Source organism: Zonotrichia albicollis, chromosome 3 (assembly GCF_047830755.1).
Source record: "Zonotrichia albicollis isolate bZonAlb1 chromosome 3, bZonAlb1.hap1, whole genome shotgun sequence".
Taxonomy (NCBI): Eukaryota; Metazoa; Chordata; class Aves; order Passeriformes; family Passerellidae; genus Zonotrichia; species Zonotrichia albicollis.
The window spans coordinates 46,990,320-47,009,187 of NC_133821.1; the positions used below are offsets into that span (position 1 = coordinate 46,990,320).

The 18,868-nt window shown below is 39.5% G+C and overlaps 1 protein-coding gene across 1 annotated transcript; it reads left to right on the plus strand.

The window, feature by feature from the left end:
• Window positions 1-4,362: 4,362 nt before the first annotated feature.
• On the plus strand, window positions 4,363-17,455 carry YIPF4 (Yip1 domain family member 4). The gene is made up of 6 exons (XM_074537312.1): window positions 4,363-4,696; window positions 8,210-8,363; window positions 11,030-11,201; window positions 13,350-13,427; window positions 15,113-15,226; window positions 16,403-17,455. The coding sequence occupies exons 1-6, from the start codon at window positions 4,612-4,614 to the stop codon at window positions 16,538-16,540; spliced, it is 741 nt and encodes a 246-aa protein (XP_074393413.1). The 5' UTR covers window positions 4,363-4,611; the 3' UTR covers window positions 16,541-17,455.
• The last annotated feature ends 1,413 nt before the right edge of the window (window positions 17,456-18,868 follow it).

Genomic DNA, 18,868 nt, shown 5'->3' on the forward strand with positions numbered 1-18,868 from the left:
GTAATCAATATGAAAGTAACTCATAGAAGATCAAAAGGGATCTTCCTGTGGAACAAATCCAGGAGAAGCATTTTTTACCAAGTCATCAAAGGCAGACGTATGAATTACCATATCCATTTCAGTTACTAGATTGTGTGGCCCCAGCAAACACTCAAACTTTTCAACCTTGGTATCCAGTGACTGACCTCCCAGAGAGGCAGCAGGAGGTCAGAGAGGAGAACTGTGTCACATTTACAACCTGAATGCACTTCATGTAGATTAGGCAGGTCTGGGGTCAGTCTGTCAGATCAGCTTGACTGTGGTATGCATCGCTAACTTGAAAGGAGCTCTCTGATACTTTGTGGCATTTAGGATACAGAACATATCACAACTTCAGTGCAAATGTAAAAGAAAACACTTTTCCAAATAAGTTGTAGGATTTGATGGTAACTTTAATTCATAAATGAGATGTTTATTGTGGGACTTTGATATCAAGACTAAACCCAACAGTCATATTGTTCCAAGATGCCAGGCGTCACTAATTTGAGCAGCCCTGACTCAAGCAACTGGATACAGTGAGGCAGGTCCAAAGAGAAGCTCTAACAACCCTAGATGCAAATTCAAAAGCCATTTCAAAGTGGATGATTTATATTATAACAATTAACCTAATCTGATATTACTCTGAGACATTAGGAATAAAACTCCACAGCAGTCTGCCTACTTGCCCCTACTTGGCAGTTGGCTCCAAATTTCCCACAGAAATCAGAAGATGACTCTTAACATCAGTGGTTTTTGACTTCCTTTTCACACAGTAATTATTACAATATGTTTTGGAATTCACATAATGCATGATTCTTGAATGTCTAAAATTTAAATCAAACAGGAGCCTTTCCTAATGGCAGGCAGGTTGTATTTGTGATGATGCAAAAAGGCATTTTTATGCAGCACAGCTTACTACAATCTGTTGAAATGCTTCCTTTCCCTTTCCACCATACAGTAAGCCAGAGGGAAAGCAAAGCCCCACTGGTGGTAGGAACGAAGCCAGCGTTTGGCAATAGTTAAAATACGTGGAAGGATGGCTGTGTGCAGAGAGCTGTAAGGCACCCTGAACTTCAACAGACCCAACAGAACACTTTATGATTGCTCACATATTTACATGTGGTGTGGGCTTTAATAACTAAAGGCAGTTTATTCAGCTGGTTTCAAGCTCTTCTCTCTCACACACACACACCCCCAGGAAAAATCCCAGAATGGAACTCCGGACAAGGGCTGATGTGGAAAAAGCGGTGCTGGAGTGCCCTCCGCTGGCACAGCTCAGGCAGGGGATAGAGGGTTACTCCTCTGTAGTCTGAAGGGAGGGAGGCTGAAAGGAGGAGAGCAAAATCTGAATATTTGAGCAAACGCTGAGAAAAATCCAGAGGGTTTGGATCAGGTGGATTTCTTGATCCTTCACTACTCATGTATGACAGAGCATCTGGAAGAGCAACTCCTAAAAACCTACTCACTGTTATTTTACATAGGCATAGGCAGAACATCTGTCCTTTGTGTCCTTCAGTGTCTCTTTGATGTGAAATTCCATCTGGATCTCAGCTGGTCAGAAGATCCCTAGAAAAGGAAATAATTAAAGCAAGTTTTCTTGTCCTATCAAGACTATTTTTAAAAATAGATAATGAATGATAATTAATGTCTTTATACATAGTCTATTGAAAGCAGAGAAATCAAATTACTTAAGTGCTTGAGCTCATACAAAGATCTCAGTCAGAATCAGAGAATGAGAAAACACAGAAAATATTTCCAAATAGTGAACAATATCTTGTCTTTTCTAGGTACCAGCAGTGTCACAAAATTGTCTCCTGCTTCACATCAACCTACATGTACTTCACCTATATTTAGAAAATGGCACAGCACATGCATAGCACAGGGTCCAGTGCATGATACCATGAAACAAAGAGAGACAGAACTAGTCACCCAGCCTGTCATGCAGCCTCATTTGTCACTGCTCCTTTTCAGCACACTAATAAAACACGCATTTGTGACTCATCTTATTGCATAATATTCTGTCATTAACTACCATTGTCCAAGTTTCCTCCTCAAAGCTGATTCAGAGTGATATTTCGTCTCTTTCTCTTTTGTCTCCTCCGACCCTCTTACAGTGCCCTGAGACTACTCCTTTTGTTTATCAAGAGGTACACTACTTTTGAGCCCCTAATCACTAAGTTTTGTTCTAGCTTTGTATACTGTTGATCTCGTTAGGAGGCAAGTACTAAACAGCTTAAAATTCTATTTCAATAAATAAGAATTGCAATGAGCCAAGTGAAAGGTTTGCTTTAAGTGCAAGCAATTCCTTGACATGGTATTCTTTGTTGCCATCCCTATATGTAGTTGAATAAAAAGAAAAAATAAAACCCAGCAAACAAAAAATAAAAACCACAAACTAAGAAAGGAGTTTAAGCTCCAGAGAGGGATCTGGACAGGCTGGATCAGTGGGCCAAGGCCAATGGGTTCTGCACTTGGGTCCCAACAGTATTGTTGGGTCCCTTGCAGTATTGTATTGCTTGGGGAAGAATGTTTGGAAAGATACCGGGGGAAAAGGACCTGGGGGTGCAGCTTGACAGTGATGTGCCCAGAGAGGCAAGAAGGCCAAGGGCATGCTGGCCTGTGTCAGCAACAGTGTGGCCAGCAGGAGTGGGGATTGTTCCACTGTCCTGGGCACTGGCGAGGCCACACCTCAGGTGCTGTGTCCAGCTCTGTGTCCCTCACTACAAGAAGGCCACTGAGGCGCTGGAGCGTGTCCAGAGAAGGGCAACAGAGCAGGTGAAGGGTTTGGAGCACAAGTCCTGTGAGGAGAGGCTGAGGGAGCTGGGGGTGTTTAGCCTGGATTAGAGCAGGCTCAGGAGTGACCTTATCACTCCTACAGCTCCTGAAAGGAGGGTGCAGCCAGGTGGGGCAGCCTCTTCTACCAGGCAGCCAGGGACAGGATGAGAGGAAATGGCCTCAAGCTGCACCAGGGGAGGTTTAGATTGCCTAAAGGAAGAATTTCCTCCCTGAAGGCGTGGTCAGCCATTGGGACAGACTGTGCAGGGAAGCAGTGGAGTCACCATTCCTGGAAGCATTCAAAAAAAGAGTAGTTGTGGCACGTGGGGACATGGTTGAGTGGTGGACTTAGTGGTGTTAAGGTAATGGTTAGACTTGATCTGATGTGTCTTTTCCAGCTTAAATGGTTCCATAATTCTATGATTTCATTATTTGAAATTTGTCCAATAATAGACCTGTCTGGCATCCTCTGGAGGGCAGATGCCAGAAGCATCCAAGACATCCCAGCAGCAACAGGAAACAGCACACTCATAGCACTGTAGTTAAATATAATAATAGACTCATGGAATGTCTCAAATTGAAGGGATCCATAAGGATAAACAGGTCCAATTCCACCTCCTTGCAGAAAACTGTATGACTAAAAGTATTATCCAAAAGCTCCTTGAATTCTGACAGGCTGGCTGTAACTGAAAAAAGAGAAAGAAGCCTATTGCAAAGATCTTGTACCATATAAGAAAAAGCTAAGAAAATGAGGTGTTCTTAACAGATGTGATGACTGCTCACCTTTTAAAAGGGAAAATCTGACAATACAAGTATCTGTAGGGGCATTTTGTACTCTTAAGACAATTTTTGATTTAAAAATAGGTTATGTGCAAATATGGGTGATTTTTTCCTCTACTGCAAAGAAACTGATAATTGTTGTAAAATGTCTACAGAGAACCTGAACCCGAATTGTATTTGATATACATGCAAATTTGAGTGATCCTTGGATATGGCAAAGTAGGAACTTGGAGTCATGTTCTTTCCTTAAAAAAAATTTGGGTTTTACTTGTTAAAAATTTTTTGTGATGGACCTTGCAGATTTCCTTTAATGGGGTATATATGAAAAAGAAAGTTCCTTCTGTACATCAAACCACTGTTCGAATGCTATTTCTGGACCTGCAACTTTTCCAATTTATAATACATTTATATTTATATCTCATGGCACTTAATGAGATCTATGTATGAAATGGAATCAAATGTATGTAGCACGAATGCCACATTTAAGCCTGTTTCCTCGAGATGTCAGGCAAAAAGTGTGTCCTCTCAGAATAAATGTTGGTATTTAGTAGGGAACCAAGGGATGGATTTACCCTGTCTGGGAGCTTTTCTGCTAAGTCATTGAACACAGGAAAAGTGAGATCCCACTTTCCGAGTCTTCAAAGCAGAGACCACAAACAGAGCCAGTGTTTGTCGTTTTATTATAACAGGGATTGGCAACATCTCAACTGTATTATTTTAGAATTTCTTCAGTGGGAAGGAAGGGAAGGAAGGGAAGGAGGGAGGTTCGGCCCCCGGGAGGAGCTTGGCGGCGGAGTGGAAGTGACCTCACTCCCGGGAAGCTCCGGGATCCACTCCGCGCTGGGGCACTGGCGGCCAGTGCGGCCGCGCCTTGCGAGCAGCCAATGGCAGCGGCGGCGCCGTTTGTTGTCGCCCCGTGAGGCGGCTGCGCTCTGGGCTCGGTACCGCCGCCGCCGCCGCAGGAGGGACGCGGGAGGCCCCAGGCCCCGGTAGCCCCTCGCCTCTCGTCGGCCCCGCAGCCCCGCGGAGGGCGGGGAGATGCAGCCCCCGGGCGCTCAGCAGCCGCCGCTCTACGCGCCCAGCAGCGGGGACTTCACCTTCGTCTCCTCGGCGGACGCCGAAGGTGAGCGCGGGGCCGCGGGCAGGGCCGCGCTCGCTGTCCCGAGGCAGGGGCTGGGCCGGGCCCCGGGGGAACGGGCCGCTCCCGGGCCGCGGAGACAGCAGGCCCCTTCCCTGCTCTCCGTGCCGCCGGCCCCGCGGTTGGTGTCGTGGCTGGGGGCGGAGCGGGGTGGACGAGCTGGCCGCTGCCCTGGAGCCGCTGCCGCGTCCGCGTCACGGGAGCAGCAGCAGCAGCAGCGTGGCAAAGGCGGCCGTGCCCTCCGCTTGCCGCTGCTCTGGGAGCCGGGGCCGAGTGTCCCGGCTGGGTGACAGCCGTGAGCACTGTCACTGCCCGCTCCTCTGGCTCCCGAGCTGCTGGAGCCCGCTCTGTTGTCCTACCGAAGTTTGTGTCGTTGCTCACGTTTGCTGTAATGTGCCAAAGTGTCTGCGCCGTGTCTCACTGCGGCACAGTCATGGAGCAGAAAAGGAGGCCGTGTGTGTCATTTCGGGAGCGAAGCATGGCCTGTGCCAGACTGCTGCACAAACAGCAGTGCTGTGCCAGCGTGCCGTGAGGATGTGCCTTCAAACTTCCAAAATGAACATTCAGGAGTCAACATCGTGCAAACTTACTTTGTTGGAGAATATTTTTTTGGTCTCTACCCATTTAAATAACAAGGATTCTATTTCCATGTGTGTATTTAGTTACTCTTAAAATTGCGACTAAGGAATCATATAAATCCTCACTCATGTGTCCCACCCTGGAAAGAAATTGCTGAAATGGAGAAATTACTGTAGAATACCTGTTCTTTAGTGAACTTCACAGTCCTCCTGAAAAGAAACACAAGCCAACAGTACTGTTGTAGCTGTGGGTTTTTTTGTTGCTGAGTTGGTTTTTTTTTTTGCTGGTTAGTTTTCCTTTGTTTTGGTTTTTTCTTCTTCTTCACCTTGGCCTGAAAAAGGATCCATGTATCTCTGAGGAGAAGCTCTCTGCTTCTTCTCTGGAAGTATTTGTTGGGCAATGCTGAACCCAATCCAGTAAAACCACCTTTCTGGTAGGTTGTGTTGAATCACACTTGGCTCTGTGTTTTTTATGAACACAAGCAAGATGTGATCTCCTGTGTGTTCAAGTGTAGTCCTGTCCTTAAAGTGCTGGATAGACTAGCAAAGAAAAAATAAGCAAAATTAAGCATCTTGATATTTTAAAATTGAAATACTATGCATAGCACTCTAATTTTTGTATGTTTCCCAAATCCCAATCCATATGAAAAAACTAAAAATGAGCTGTATTGTTTCCCCACCTTATTTCTGTGGGAGCTGTATGGAAGAAAGCTGGAGAGATGTTCACAATTAGGTCACCAGACAGAGTAGAAAGAGCCTTCTGTTTGGGGTTTTGCTTCTTGTACTGTTTTCTTTTTTCAAAATTAAGCGTCAAGACTGTTTTGAAAGCTGGTTTTCTACAATGCTTTGTTGAAATGAGGCATCTGAGAGACTTTGGGTTTGCTTCTGTTGTGTTCAGCCTGAGACAATAGCAATGAAGACACCCAGACTCTCACTAGGAACCACCAATGTCATCAGTTCTTGGCGGATTTGCCAGTTGCCCTGCAGTTAAACATCTCATTCAAAGAAGAGGAGGTGACCAATCCCTTTTCCCCTCGGTTTCTGCAGCTTTTGTCTTGCAAAACAGACTTAAGGTCATGTTATTAGATTTTATAATTCAAAAATGTGGTTGCAGGTATCCATGGACTGCTTAAAGAAGTCTTGGTAAATACAACTTGTGTAGAAGTTCCCATGCCTCAGGATGGATTGTTGGTGATCCCTGAGAAAGGAGAAATAGATGGCTGGTGGGACTGCTGTGTTTGCTTCTTTTGACTCCTGCATTTATGCACAGAGCAGCACTCCTTGCAAAAAAGTGCTATCCTGTAGCAGAAACAAATAATAACATTATATATATATATGTTTATATATATATATATATATATATAATGTTAATGTTATTAAGACAACATATATATTGTCTTAATAACCTTAGGGTTCCGCAATCAAGAGAAAACTTCTGAGGTGTCAGCTTGATTAAGGCATTAAGATTTTTCTTTTTTCCCCCCTCTGTAAACAGCAGAGGAAGGCTTTGCTTGAGTCTGGTGAGAATGGTGTGTGCGTGCTGGGATTGGGAAGAGCAAAGAGAAATTCCTGCTTTAAGTTACAGTGATCTTTACCAGGGTCCTGTGCAGATGGTGTTCCAAGAATCAAAGGAGTGGATCAGTAACTCTCATGATTATGAAATAGTTGAAAAACTTTTGTGGAGAAGCTGGAATCTGAGTGGCCCAGCAAGCTGGTCTGGGAAGGACAATTCTGTTGAATTAACTGCAATACTGAATGATCAATGTTGGCTGAAGACATTGAGATTCTGTTGCTGTACAAGTTGTTTCTATGACACTGTAATATTTCCAAAGTGGATGTTGCAAATGTAATCTACAAACGTGGTCAGACGTGCCTCTGTGAGTGTTTCAGAAGTACTTGCTGTAGTTAGGTGTTCTGGGAAATTTGTGCTGAGGAGCTTTAATGTGTGAAAAGCACACAATGATGATAAGACAAAAGATACTTTCTTTACCTCTCAATATATTTATAGTAAGCTTGTGCAAAATATTTACACATTTCTGTTTGGATTTTTCTTTCTTAGCAGATAATGGAAATCCATTATTTCCTAAAGAAATAATTACTCCCTTCTTGTGTATCTTTTTCTTTCATCAAGTTGCTTAATTTATTTTCCTATACTATTTTTTATTTTCTGTCCATATATAACTGAATAAAATGGGCAAAAAAATTAATATTTATTGGCAATTTTGCCAAAACCAACCAGAACATAGATAAATTGTTCTTTGTTTTGCTTAGTACTGTGGTAGAGAAAGATCATAGTATATCAAAGAGAAGTTCTATAACTGTTTAACTTCTAATTGTCTAGAGCCTAAGGATCTATGATAGCATTCTTTCTCTAACTTTTTCAGCTGCATTAAAGGCAGACTATGAATTAAAACATCTTCAAATGTTTTCCTTTTATGAAAAATTTGACATAAAAGCAGAGAGTGGTTTTGGCTGAAACAATGCCACTATTAAAAAATGGGTGCCAAAAGAGGTAGAGTATGATCAGAAAAAAATATATAAATAATCCACAATGTATAGCATGGTGAGACTGTCATTGGTGTCCTCCTTTTGTGCCTTCAAACACTTAATGATGAAGCACAAATGGAAGCTTTTCTGTTGTACCACAACACTGTGTCATAAAACAAGAATCCCATCTAAAAGCTAAAACCTGGTATTTGAGGCCTAACCCAACATTGTTACTATTGCAACAAAACCATCAGTACACTTTCAAATTATGTATCTGTGAAAGTATAACTTTCTTTTGTAACTTTGACTGTTTTATGGTCATGACCAACACAAGTAGCTTCCTATGTTTGTTGTGTATCTTCCGGTACTTTTAAAATCAAATGGCTTTTGGCAAGACATAAAAAGGTCTATATTTTTCTCCCTTTTTCTTTAGATCTTAGTGGCTCCATAACAACTCCAGATGTTAAGCTGAATCTTGGAGGAGAATTCATCAAAGAATCTACTGCAACTACATTCCTAAGACAGAGAGGATATGGCTGGCTTCTGGAAGTGGAAGATGATGACCCAGAAGATAACAAGCCACTCTTGTATGTTGTAATTATTTCTGGGTATCTATCTTTATTAGCTGTGTAGGGAAAAGAAACAACTTGTAGTCTCTGATTGTCCCACAGCCTTGTGCTGTGACTAGAATTCTGTTTGACAAATTACTTGACCAATGAGTGTTTTCTGGTGCAAGAATGAAAACATTGTTTCTGTTATGGATTTTAATCTCCATAAGTATACAGCCTATATGGCTTTTCTGTTTTTAACTGTTGATCTTGTAATGATTTTTAAAAAAGAGACTGTATTCTTTGTATCTTTTGCATTCATGTTTCTGGATATTGTGAAAGAATCAAAGACTAAGAGAACCCCGTGGGAAGACTCCTGCTGAGTAAATGTCAGTCAGTTCTGTCAGTTATTCTGAAGCAAAAGCATTGTGAATCATGGGTGTTACAGTAGGGATGTTAGAAGCAAGGTAGCACAAACTTTATAATCTTTATGCTGCCTTTTACTATAAAGCTAGATTAAAAGGGTGCTAGTGCTGAAGGACAATAATGTCCTTAGAACTGGAAGTCTCTCATCCATTGTTCTGTTCCTAGAAACCTGGCTGGCTGAAGAAAGTTGGTATCTTAAGGTTATTACATTGAGAGTCAGGCAGCCTGGTCCTTGTTCTGCAGCCAAGCAACTTCATTCTCATTGTCTCAGTGTTTTCCTGTGAATTAAACATAATGATGCTTTAAAAAATTGGAGTGAGACAGAGAGTACTCTGTAGAGCTCAGATGAGAGTGTTGGGAGACAACAGATATCTGGAGAGCTTAATAATGACAGTGCTACTTGAGAACTGGCTTAAATTAAAGTGTGCAGAAGTAGGTCCTTGTGTGAATGTCTGTTTTGTGAACCTCTAACTTTTAATTAAGAAACAAACTTGTGTAGTGAGGTTACAACATAGGAATTCTCACTTTAGTGTAATTTTGTTGTTTTGGTTATTCCCAGAAATGTGTCATAATGAATTCTTACAATCTGAATCCTGTTAAGGATTGAAACAACAGCAGGCTGCTAAGGGAAGTTCACCAACGCAGGGCTACACTGCAAATGCTTTGTTCAATAAAGTGAAATTATTTTTTTCTACTTTCTCATTGGGCAGCCTTACTCCAGACACTTATTTCCTGATACAGCTACCACCACTTTCTGGTGAGGTAGCTGTCAGCTTCATGCAAAAGACAATTTATTCACATGAGAAGCTGTCAGAAGCTGTCAGAAGACCTAGACAATGAGAAATAATTATTTCCATGTTGCAAATATTTGTATTACACAGTCTACAGAGTAAAGTATAGGTCTGCTACATCCTTTTTAGATAAATGGTAGCAAATAGATGCTTCTAGTCTGTTCTTTAATTCAGGGATGGTTAAAGAGCAATTTTTGTTACTTAGTCATCAGTTAGTAATACCACTTATAAAGTAGCTTTAGTAATAATAATCCAAATATTGCCTTGAGGGATTAAATTAACACTAATTTTTTTTTAGACAGAATTTGTGATGAATCACATCTTTGCATTTTTTTCCCACATCACCTTTTCTGAAGAAAAAGCCAAGAAAACAAAGCCTTGGACAAAACCTTCATAAATGGACTTAGGATATAATTCTGCATTTTTCTTCATTATGTTCTTAAATGGAGAGCAGTTTGTCTGCTGGAAGTGTCCTGCAACTCTTCAGAGTTCCTCAGTCATGACTGAGGCTCTGCACCTAAAGAAGTGGAATTGCCCATTACGTGGGAAGTGTGATTCCTTCCCCCTGAGGCTAGAACAGTCAGGGCAGCCTGTCCCAGCTGAGAGACAGTCCTGGGCAGAGGAGTCTTCTGGCCAATTTGTATCTGCTTGCAGAGAGTTTGTAACAGGAAGCAGAGATGGCAATGAGAGAAGGGCAAGATCTGTTGATACATGTTGCAGCTAGTTCAAGCGACTTTTATTTATTTTACCCATAGTGGACACAAGCCCGAAATTGAACAATAGGCATAAACTGGTCTGTTCAAAACTACTGTTCCTGAAGGAAACTAAACTCCATTTTCTTTTAAAATATTAGTTTTACATGATGTATTTGGAATGGTTTAAGATTAGTGAATGTAATGGTGTTCTTTCTTGCAGAATTTGAAATAAAATATTTTCATAGTAAGTGTGCTCATGGCAAACTGCTTGGCATAGGAACACACAGACATTCCCTATGTGTGCATGTCTTTGACTTGTAGTTCCAATGACACAAATGTGTCACATGTCCTAGTGTGTCCAAAAAACCCCTCCTATCTTGATGCAGACTCTCAGGGTATCACAGAATCAGAATGGTTTGGGTTGGAAGTGACCTTAAAGATCATCCAGTTCCACCCCCCTGTCTTGGGCAGGGACACCTTTCACCAGTTCCAGTAGCTCAGAGCCCCATCCAGCCTGGCTGGGGTATGCTATGTATGTTTGCTGTTGTCAGTCATGTAATTTGTTTTTGAGTAGTTAAATAAATCTGTGTCCCACCAGTTACTGAATGCAGCATGATGTTGTGGTGTTGCTTTACTGTGGATAAACTGTTCCTTTGCTAGTCGTGGCTTCGGAAAGCCTTGTGGCTGACAGGAGACTTGCTCTATAAATCTCCTGTTTGCCCCTGTATTTATTTTTTTAGTTCTATTTCATTACTGAGCTGTATAGTAATGCTCACTTGCTTTACAATTTCAGGGAAGAACTCGACATTGATCTGAAGGATATTTACTACAAAATTCGATGTGTGTTGATGCCTATGCCATCTCTTGGGTTCAATAGGCAGGTAGTGAGAGACAATCCAGACTTTTGGGGTCCTCTGGCAGTTGTCCTCTTCTTCTCAATGATTTCATTATATGGACAATTTAAGGTAGGTATAAATCTTCTGCCTAAAAAAAATCTGAACTAAATTTGGGGATGTGATTGCTAAGCAATTTGCATTCTTACGTAGGTAGAAATTCTTTTTTTCACATACTAATGTGGGGCATTTCAAGTGCTGTTTCTCAAGTTAATGTGTAAAAAGACAGCAGTTAGGAATGTATTAAATAGCCCACGGGTAAGTTAATCATGATGAAATGTCAGGTTTGTTTTTATACAGTAAAACAAAGGAACAATGTGGTTTCTAGAGGAACCAGATTGATACTAATGGGTTTATAGTCATATTAGTGAATCTTTCCATTTTAATTGTGATCTTTTGTTAACTTGCATTTTATTACTAAAAAATGTTAGCAAAAAGCACTTCTTTGGATGGCATGAATTCTAATTTCCTGACAAATAAAGCTGCTTATTTAATTCATGCTATATGGCTGCTGCTATCTGGTGTATTTACTCTTCATTAGTGATGTTTGCTATTTTGCCCTCCCTGCTCAGTTACAATCAAATAACTTTCCTCTGGTCAATAGACTTTTCCATAATTCCTTTTGAACTCCAGGGTGAATAGCTACTCAGAGGCATTGTGCGTATGTAATTGTCATAAACACTGTCAGCTTTTTTCTTTATGTTCTGATTAAAATAAAGAAGTGTTATCATTGATAGTAACAATTTGTGTATAAGCCTAGGTGCTCCTGCATTGGAAATCTTTATGACTAAATGTGTGGTTACAGTTGTTATAAATGTGACCAAGTATGGCAATAAGCTGTAAGTAAACCAGCAGGATGAGCTTATGCAAGGATTCTTGTGAATGGTGGGATAAAATCATTCCCTTTGGGACCTCTGGCTTCCATATGGCATACCAAATGCTGACTAAGAATTCACTCTCAGTATCTTGTCTCTATGAGGCTTGAAGTGAGTAGACTAAACCACTTTATTGTTCATGACTTCTGGGTGGACCAATCACCTGTCTCCTTGGCAAAGCAAGGACCATTCCTTGACCCTGGGGCAGATGAACCACCTCCTGTACAGGAGCACTGGGTCTCGTGTTTCTTAGGAGCAGAGGGTACACCATATGGATGCAGGAGTGCTGAATATGTAGAAGGAGGGCAAGCTAGCAGCCAGCAACAGGATGACTGACAGCAGCTGGACCAGATGAACCCAAAGGTGGGCTCTAAACTGGAGAGAGATGAGCACTTCTGCTCTAAGACTTTAAACTGGTCCTCTTCTTAGTCAGCAGAGGAAAATAGGAAGTAAAAAAAGGCTATGTGCTATTTTCACAAATAGAATAAAGCCACTTACATTGTTTTTAGTGCTGCTGTGATTTTTATCTGGTTTTTCCAATTTCATTCTTCTGGAAATATGGAACTTCCAATTAAACAAAGTATTGAACTGAGTACTGACTTAATTTTTTTAAGTTCAGTCATTGTATGTTTGGAAATACATAGACTGGACTTAGACTGTTGTTTCCTTCTAAAAAGTTGTTTCAGAAAGGAGAGCTTTCCTTCTGGTCCTCCCAGTGGCTCAACACCAAAACCAGCTAAGTTAACTTGAAGGATTTTTTTAAGCCAGAGAATGATTTTAGTATTTTTTCTATAGTTTAAGAGCAGTACTATGAAAGAAGCAAGAAAAAATAATGACAGACTTGGTCTCAGGAATCTGAGGCTCTTTATTAACTTCTCATCATCATCAATTTCCACTGAGAAGTAAAGTCCTATGTCTTCTGAGCATTCTCAGTTTGAGTAGAGGATAAAGTGGCATCTTTATAAGTGAAAGGAGAATTCCAACTGCTTGTATTGGTTGGGCTGACTTTTAAAAACTGTTTGAGCCCATATTTTGTAATAGGTGGGATATGAAGACATTTAGGGTAGTTTTAACTCAACTTCCTACTCCTGTTACAATACTTACAGACCACATTGCACATGCATTCTGTGTATACCAAATTTACCATTAATGTGATTCTGTAAATGTAACTTCTGAACTTCATTTGTTAATTACACTGTGATACTAAACACTGTTCTTGCCACAATTCAGAATTCAGTTTTGCATAATAAAATCCTTGATTGCAGTGAAAGCAATTATGGAAATGCATTTTCCTTTTTCACAATGACAATTACTCATATAAATGAATTGTTCTTTATCTCTCAAGGTTGTTTCTTGGATCATAACTATTTGGATATTTGGATCCTTGACAATTTTTTTACTGGCCAGAGTTCTTGGAGGAGAAGTAAGTACCTGTATGTGAAAAGGATGTAGAGGGAGGTAATGTAAAGTCTCTTGACAGTGTTTTTCAGCAGTAGCTGGCTTTTCATAGTGCTTGGGTTTGGATCTTGTAGCCAGCTAAGAATGGATGCAGTTGTTAAGTGTAAAGTCAACATTTCAGGTTTTCAGTCTCCAAAATGAAGTCTAAAATACAGATATCACCAACTAATCTCTTGGTGCAATGGATGGTGTGCTTGCTTCCAGATTAACAGTCTAGAAATTTGTGCTGTGAACCCAGGAATTCTAGCAGCTTCCTGTGATCCAGAACTGAAGTCCATTCTTGAGGGAGAAATGCTTTCAAGTTTTTGGTCACTGGACTAAATGGAAACTTTTTTTTTTTAAATGGGGTGCTAACAGCAGTCAGATGTCATTGTGTGTAAAGCACCTGCCAGTCTTTGTTTTCATCCCTGGCCTGATGCAGGTCAAAGCCATCAAAGTATGAAAGCCAGGGCATGTTTCTCAACTGCAATGCCAGCTGGAGTTGTGGCCTGCATCCCTTCCTCCAGCTGCTTGCACCAGCAGGGTTGGAATAGCTGCTTGAACTGTTTACAAATTGACTTATTAAGCAATTCAGGTGTAAGCAACAAAAAATGACTTAGAGCAAGGTCCTCCAACAGCTGCAGTGGAACGAACAGTCAGGAGACTAAAATTTCTTTAAATGGATCTGCAGCATAAAATGCATTGAACTGTGTAGCTGGGAAGAACTAAATATTCAGTGATGCTTTATTTTTATACTTTTACTATGGATATTGCGTTAATGATGCACCAGTATTGCAGAGGTCCTATGTTGTTTACTTTAATTTTTTAAAATTTTTCTTTAAATCGTAATTGTTAGAGTCTTCTTTTTTGAATGCTGTTGTGAAATAAAAAGTTTTTTATAAATGTGATTGCATGGTATTTTTCTGCATTTTAACGCAACCCAGAGGCCCTTAAACCAATCTGGTTTGTGGCTCAAAATGGGAAATTATCAGATGTATAAACTGGAGAAAAAGTATAGATTTGCAGATCTTGTCAAGAAGGATCATCATCCACAAGAAAATGCTTGCAAGATGCCACCACTTTTCCTGTTAAATCCAAGAAGCCTAGCTGGGCAAGATCATTTCAGACCATAGTAGGGGAAAATCAGACATTTCCTTCTGAAGCTAAAAGTCGTTATGGAAGTACTTGGAACAACTCTGTTCTAGATAGTTACAGTAAATTGAAGCTGGAAATCAGAATTCTGTGCCTTACAGGGATCAAGTTTTAACTCTTCCGCTGACACTAAAAACATTCATGTGCTTTATGTATTTATGTATAATGGATATGAGTATGTTAATGCAGAAAATTATGTATTTGCTGCTTTTGACAACCAGGAGTACAGCTGGTCCTTGAGAGATCTGTTGCAGTTCTATGCTCCTGGGTATCATATGTAAATGCTTCCTTTGAAAGTGATAGTTTACAGGTTTTTGGGAAAGAAAAAGATAATGTATTTCTAATTTTAGAGTTTAGCATACAAAACCAATTTTTATACTAGCAAGCCACCTTTAGCTGAAATTTCATGAGTATAACACATTATAATCGTTATTGATAGTGTTATAACAAGAACAAATTTTATTTGGTGACAGAGATTGAGTACTGCAAAGCTTATTTTTATGTGCTTGAAAATTTCAGGTTGCTTATGGCCAAGTGTTGGGTGTAATAGGATATTCCCTGCTTCCCCTCATTGTCATAGCACCTGTACTTTTGGTGGTTGGATCATTTGAAGTTGTTTCTACACTAATAAAAGTAAGTTCTTATAATCTATTGAGAATTTAGTTATTTTTAAGTCACTTTCTTAACACTTCAAGTACTCTACTCAGGAAAGCATAATGATGTGTCAAAATTTTCAGAACTACAAAGTGAGCTCTGTGATCCTTTTGGTTAGCATGATGGAAAGTGAATGGGGTTTTAAATGTTGCATTTGAGTGCTTGGGAATATACAGTGCTGTTGCTATAACAACATCTGTTGTTACTAGAGTAGCTTGTATTTAAGTATTTTGCTGTGCTCCAATAGTTGCATTACAAAAAAGATGGGATTCTCGTGTTGACAAGAGAATGCATAATTAAACCTCAGAATGAAGAATGTGAAAATAAGCTCTCCCTTCCCCCATGATCCAGATTATTTTTAGTCACTGCAGCATGAATATGATGTTAGTCATTGTTCTGAGACCTCCCCATAGTGGTAGCAGTACAAAGCTCTCCATACCCTTTGCAGAAGAGGTAAGGATTGTTCTGATTTGGAGAGGGGGAATGTAAGGCACAAAGAGTAGCCTGCCTGATACCACCTGCTGCTGGACACCTTTTATGGAACCAGAAACATTCCCTAAAAGATCCCAGAACAACATAATGCTCTTGAACACTTTCAGTACCTCTTGAAACCCTTTAAGGTAGCCTGTGAAGTTACTGCTGAGCCTGGGAAGGTTAACTGATAAAATTCTGTTACGAGTTAAGCTCTACACTTTCTGGAGGTTTGTTTTGTTGATTTCATTGTTTCTGTCCCTATAGCTTGCTGGCAGACAGTATAATTGAAGCGCAGCTAGAGTTATGATAAGTAACAAAATTGCTGTATTTGAGATTTGATAATCATGGATAATTGATAAATGATAGAATGTAAATCATTAACTTGCTAGTTAACTAATAAATAACTTCAAAATAAATATATCTTCATGAAACCTCTGTTACTTGATTACTACTAACATGTACTCATGTTAGCTTCAGGGTGAATCTCTGCAAGGTTCTTATCTTTGCACCACTAGTGTAAATGAAAATGCATTACAAGCCCCATGGCCAAAATTTCTTGGGCTGTGACAAGTACTACTTCTGTAGCTGGCTCTTTGTTGTACTGAGGGAAGTGATTTTTACTGTGGTATTTGGAGAGACTTTCTTGTGGTGTCAGCTAAGACTGTTCGTCTTCTTTTTCAGTTGTTTGGAGTCTTCTGGGCTGCCTACAGTGCTGCATCATTACTAGTTGGAGAAGAATTCAAGACCAAGAAACCCCTTCTAATTTATCCGATCTTTTTATTATACATTTATTTTCTGTCCTTGTATACTGGGGTGTGATCTAGTGTAAGATGTGGCCAGAAACCTTATTTCAGTCACTTGCAGACTGATAACGTGTGGGATTAAGAAGGCTGGAGATAACACAAGTGACTGTTTTGTATGCAGTTGTCGAGATGTTTTCAGATGGAAGAGCATATTTGTGTATATTATTTAATGAAGCAATTGTAGCTATATAGATTTGTATCAAAGTTCTAGGTTTGTTTAAGACTCTTCAGATTTTAATGAACAAAATAAAAGAACCTTGTGTTTTATAACAAAGCGTAGCAAAACTGCAACTCAATACCTGTGCCAAAAGCACTGGGACCAGATTACTATATTCAAGAATTAAAAATGAGAAGTTAACTGTTAACAATCTCAAAGTGCAATTTTTCCTTTAAGCTTAAACACAGCTGGCTTTTTTTGGCACAGCAAATTCTGTAGATAATATATATTTATGAAACAGTCCTGATTGTTCACAGAATAGTCTGTATAATCAAGACAAAAAGATACTACTTTTAATTTAGTGCCTCAATTGCTGTGATTTGGCTGTTGAGTTTTTATAAATTCCAATTTGTTTTCAAAACATGTATATACTGTGTATTTTGTATCTATGGCTTGTGTGTACCGTAAATACTCCTTGGTTAAGGATGTATATTGGGTTTTTAAAAATTGAAGATACAAGTATTTGAAGTTTTCATTTACTATCTCTGACCAAAGGAGCAAGGTACTTACCGTGTGACATAATTAATTAAAGTGCATATTTAGAGAATCAAATTATTTTACTTAAAAGTATAAATTTACAGAGAAATGGGTGACCACCTTTCTCAACTCTAGTGCTGGCCTAATGTTGGAGAGAAAAAAGATGATCTATCAAATTTGTGTGATCTTTAAACAATGTTATTTTACGATGACAAAATAAAAATATTGCTTCCCTAACTATGTTTTACAACATCTTGCTCTGTTTTGCTTTTAATAGCATGGTATTTAACATGCTTTTTTTTTTTTTTTTTTTTTTGCCAATACTGTTAATCCCCTGTAAAGAGAAATAAGAAAGATTTGTAAGGCCAGATTCTCCCTCCACTAAACAAGGCAGAGTTACAGCCTTAGTAACAGTTAGAGTCTTGCTAATTTTGACTCTCCAAGGATTATGTAATAATGTGATGACATGTTAAATATTTCCTGTGTACTGTGTTGATTGCTTATGTAATGGTCCTTATGGTAATATTTCTTCACAAGGGAAGTCCACTGAAGTTCACTTTGTATGGTACTAACATAGGCATTTGCAATCTTCAGGATTTAGAATCAACAAATAGCTCTGAAGGTTTGGGGGTTTTTTTCTGGCAACAGAAAAAAAGCATTTCCCATTCTTCCCTCTCCATCCTTTTTTTTAATGCTACAAATAAAAATCAGCCATGACAAGGTCATAGCAAGGGCTGCCTTGGATCCCTGATGGGCATATTTCCATATCAGAACTGTAATTTTTAAGCTTTTTAGACTGTGTAACTAGCCAGGTTGGTAATTTATTTTTACCAGTCATTACTGATGCAAAATACGTAATTAAATTCCAGCTCTCCCACAAACCTTTAGCTTACTCAGTCTGCTTTCCTGGCTGATTCTTGTGTTATTTTCAAACAGAACCGCTTGAAGTTACTGCTGGACATAAATTGTAGTGTAATTCTTGGGCTTGTAATATATAAAAAGAGAAAAATTGGTAGAGTGATTGACTTTTCATCTGATTTTTTTATTTCTAAATAAGTTGTGGTTGAATTAATGCAAACTTGTACTAAATCAATTTATACCAGCAGCAGCTAAATTCTTACCTACAAGTGTTTTGAGACATTCTTAAAGAGACATACCACATTCTTAAAAAAAAAAGGAAGTTCCAGTGTATTTAAAAAAAAAGCATAATAGCTTTGGAATCTTGCATGATAATCTGGTTTTACCTCCTTTTTCATGACTTACATTTCTTTTTTTAACAGGAATATCCAACTGTTATTGTAAGAGTGCACCCAGCCCCTGTGAATGCATTTAACTTCTGTCCCCACAAAGGTGAAGGGCAAGAACACATTTAGGTTTCTAGGCTGTCAGACAGCTTTAAGCTTAGTTCCTCTTTGCATAGTGGTTCATGAGGTGTGCTGTGCAGCTGAACTGACTATGAATATTGAAAGGATGCAAGAATGTTCTATTGAATCTCCAAATACCTGCCTTTCCAGTAATGCTCTGTGAAATTTATGGTTGGAATTTTAACTGTTCCCTTCCACAGACTTGGCACATGTGTAATATGCAATGTAGATAATGCACTTAACATAGTACATATTTTGTACCCAATTGCAGATTTGCACCTTTTAA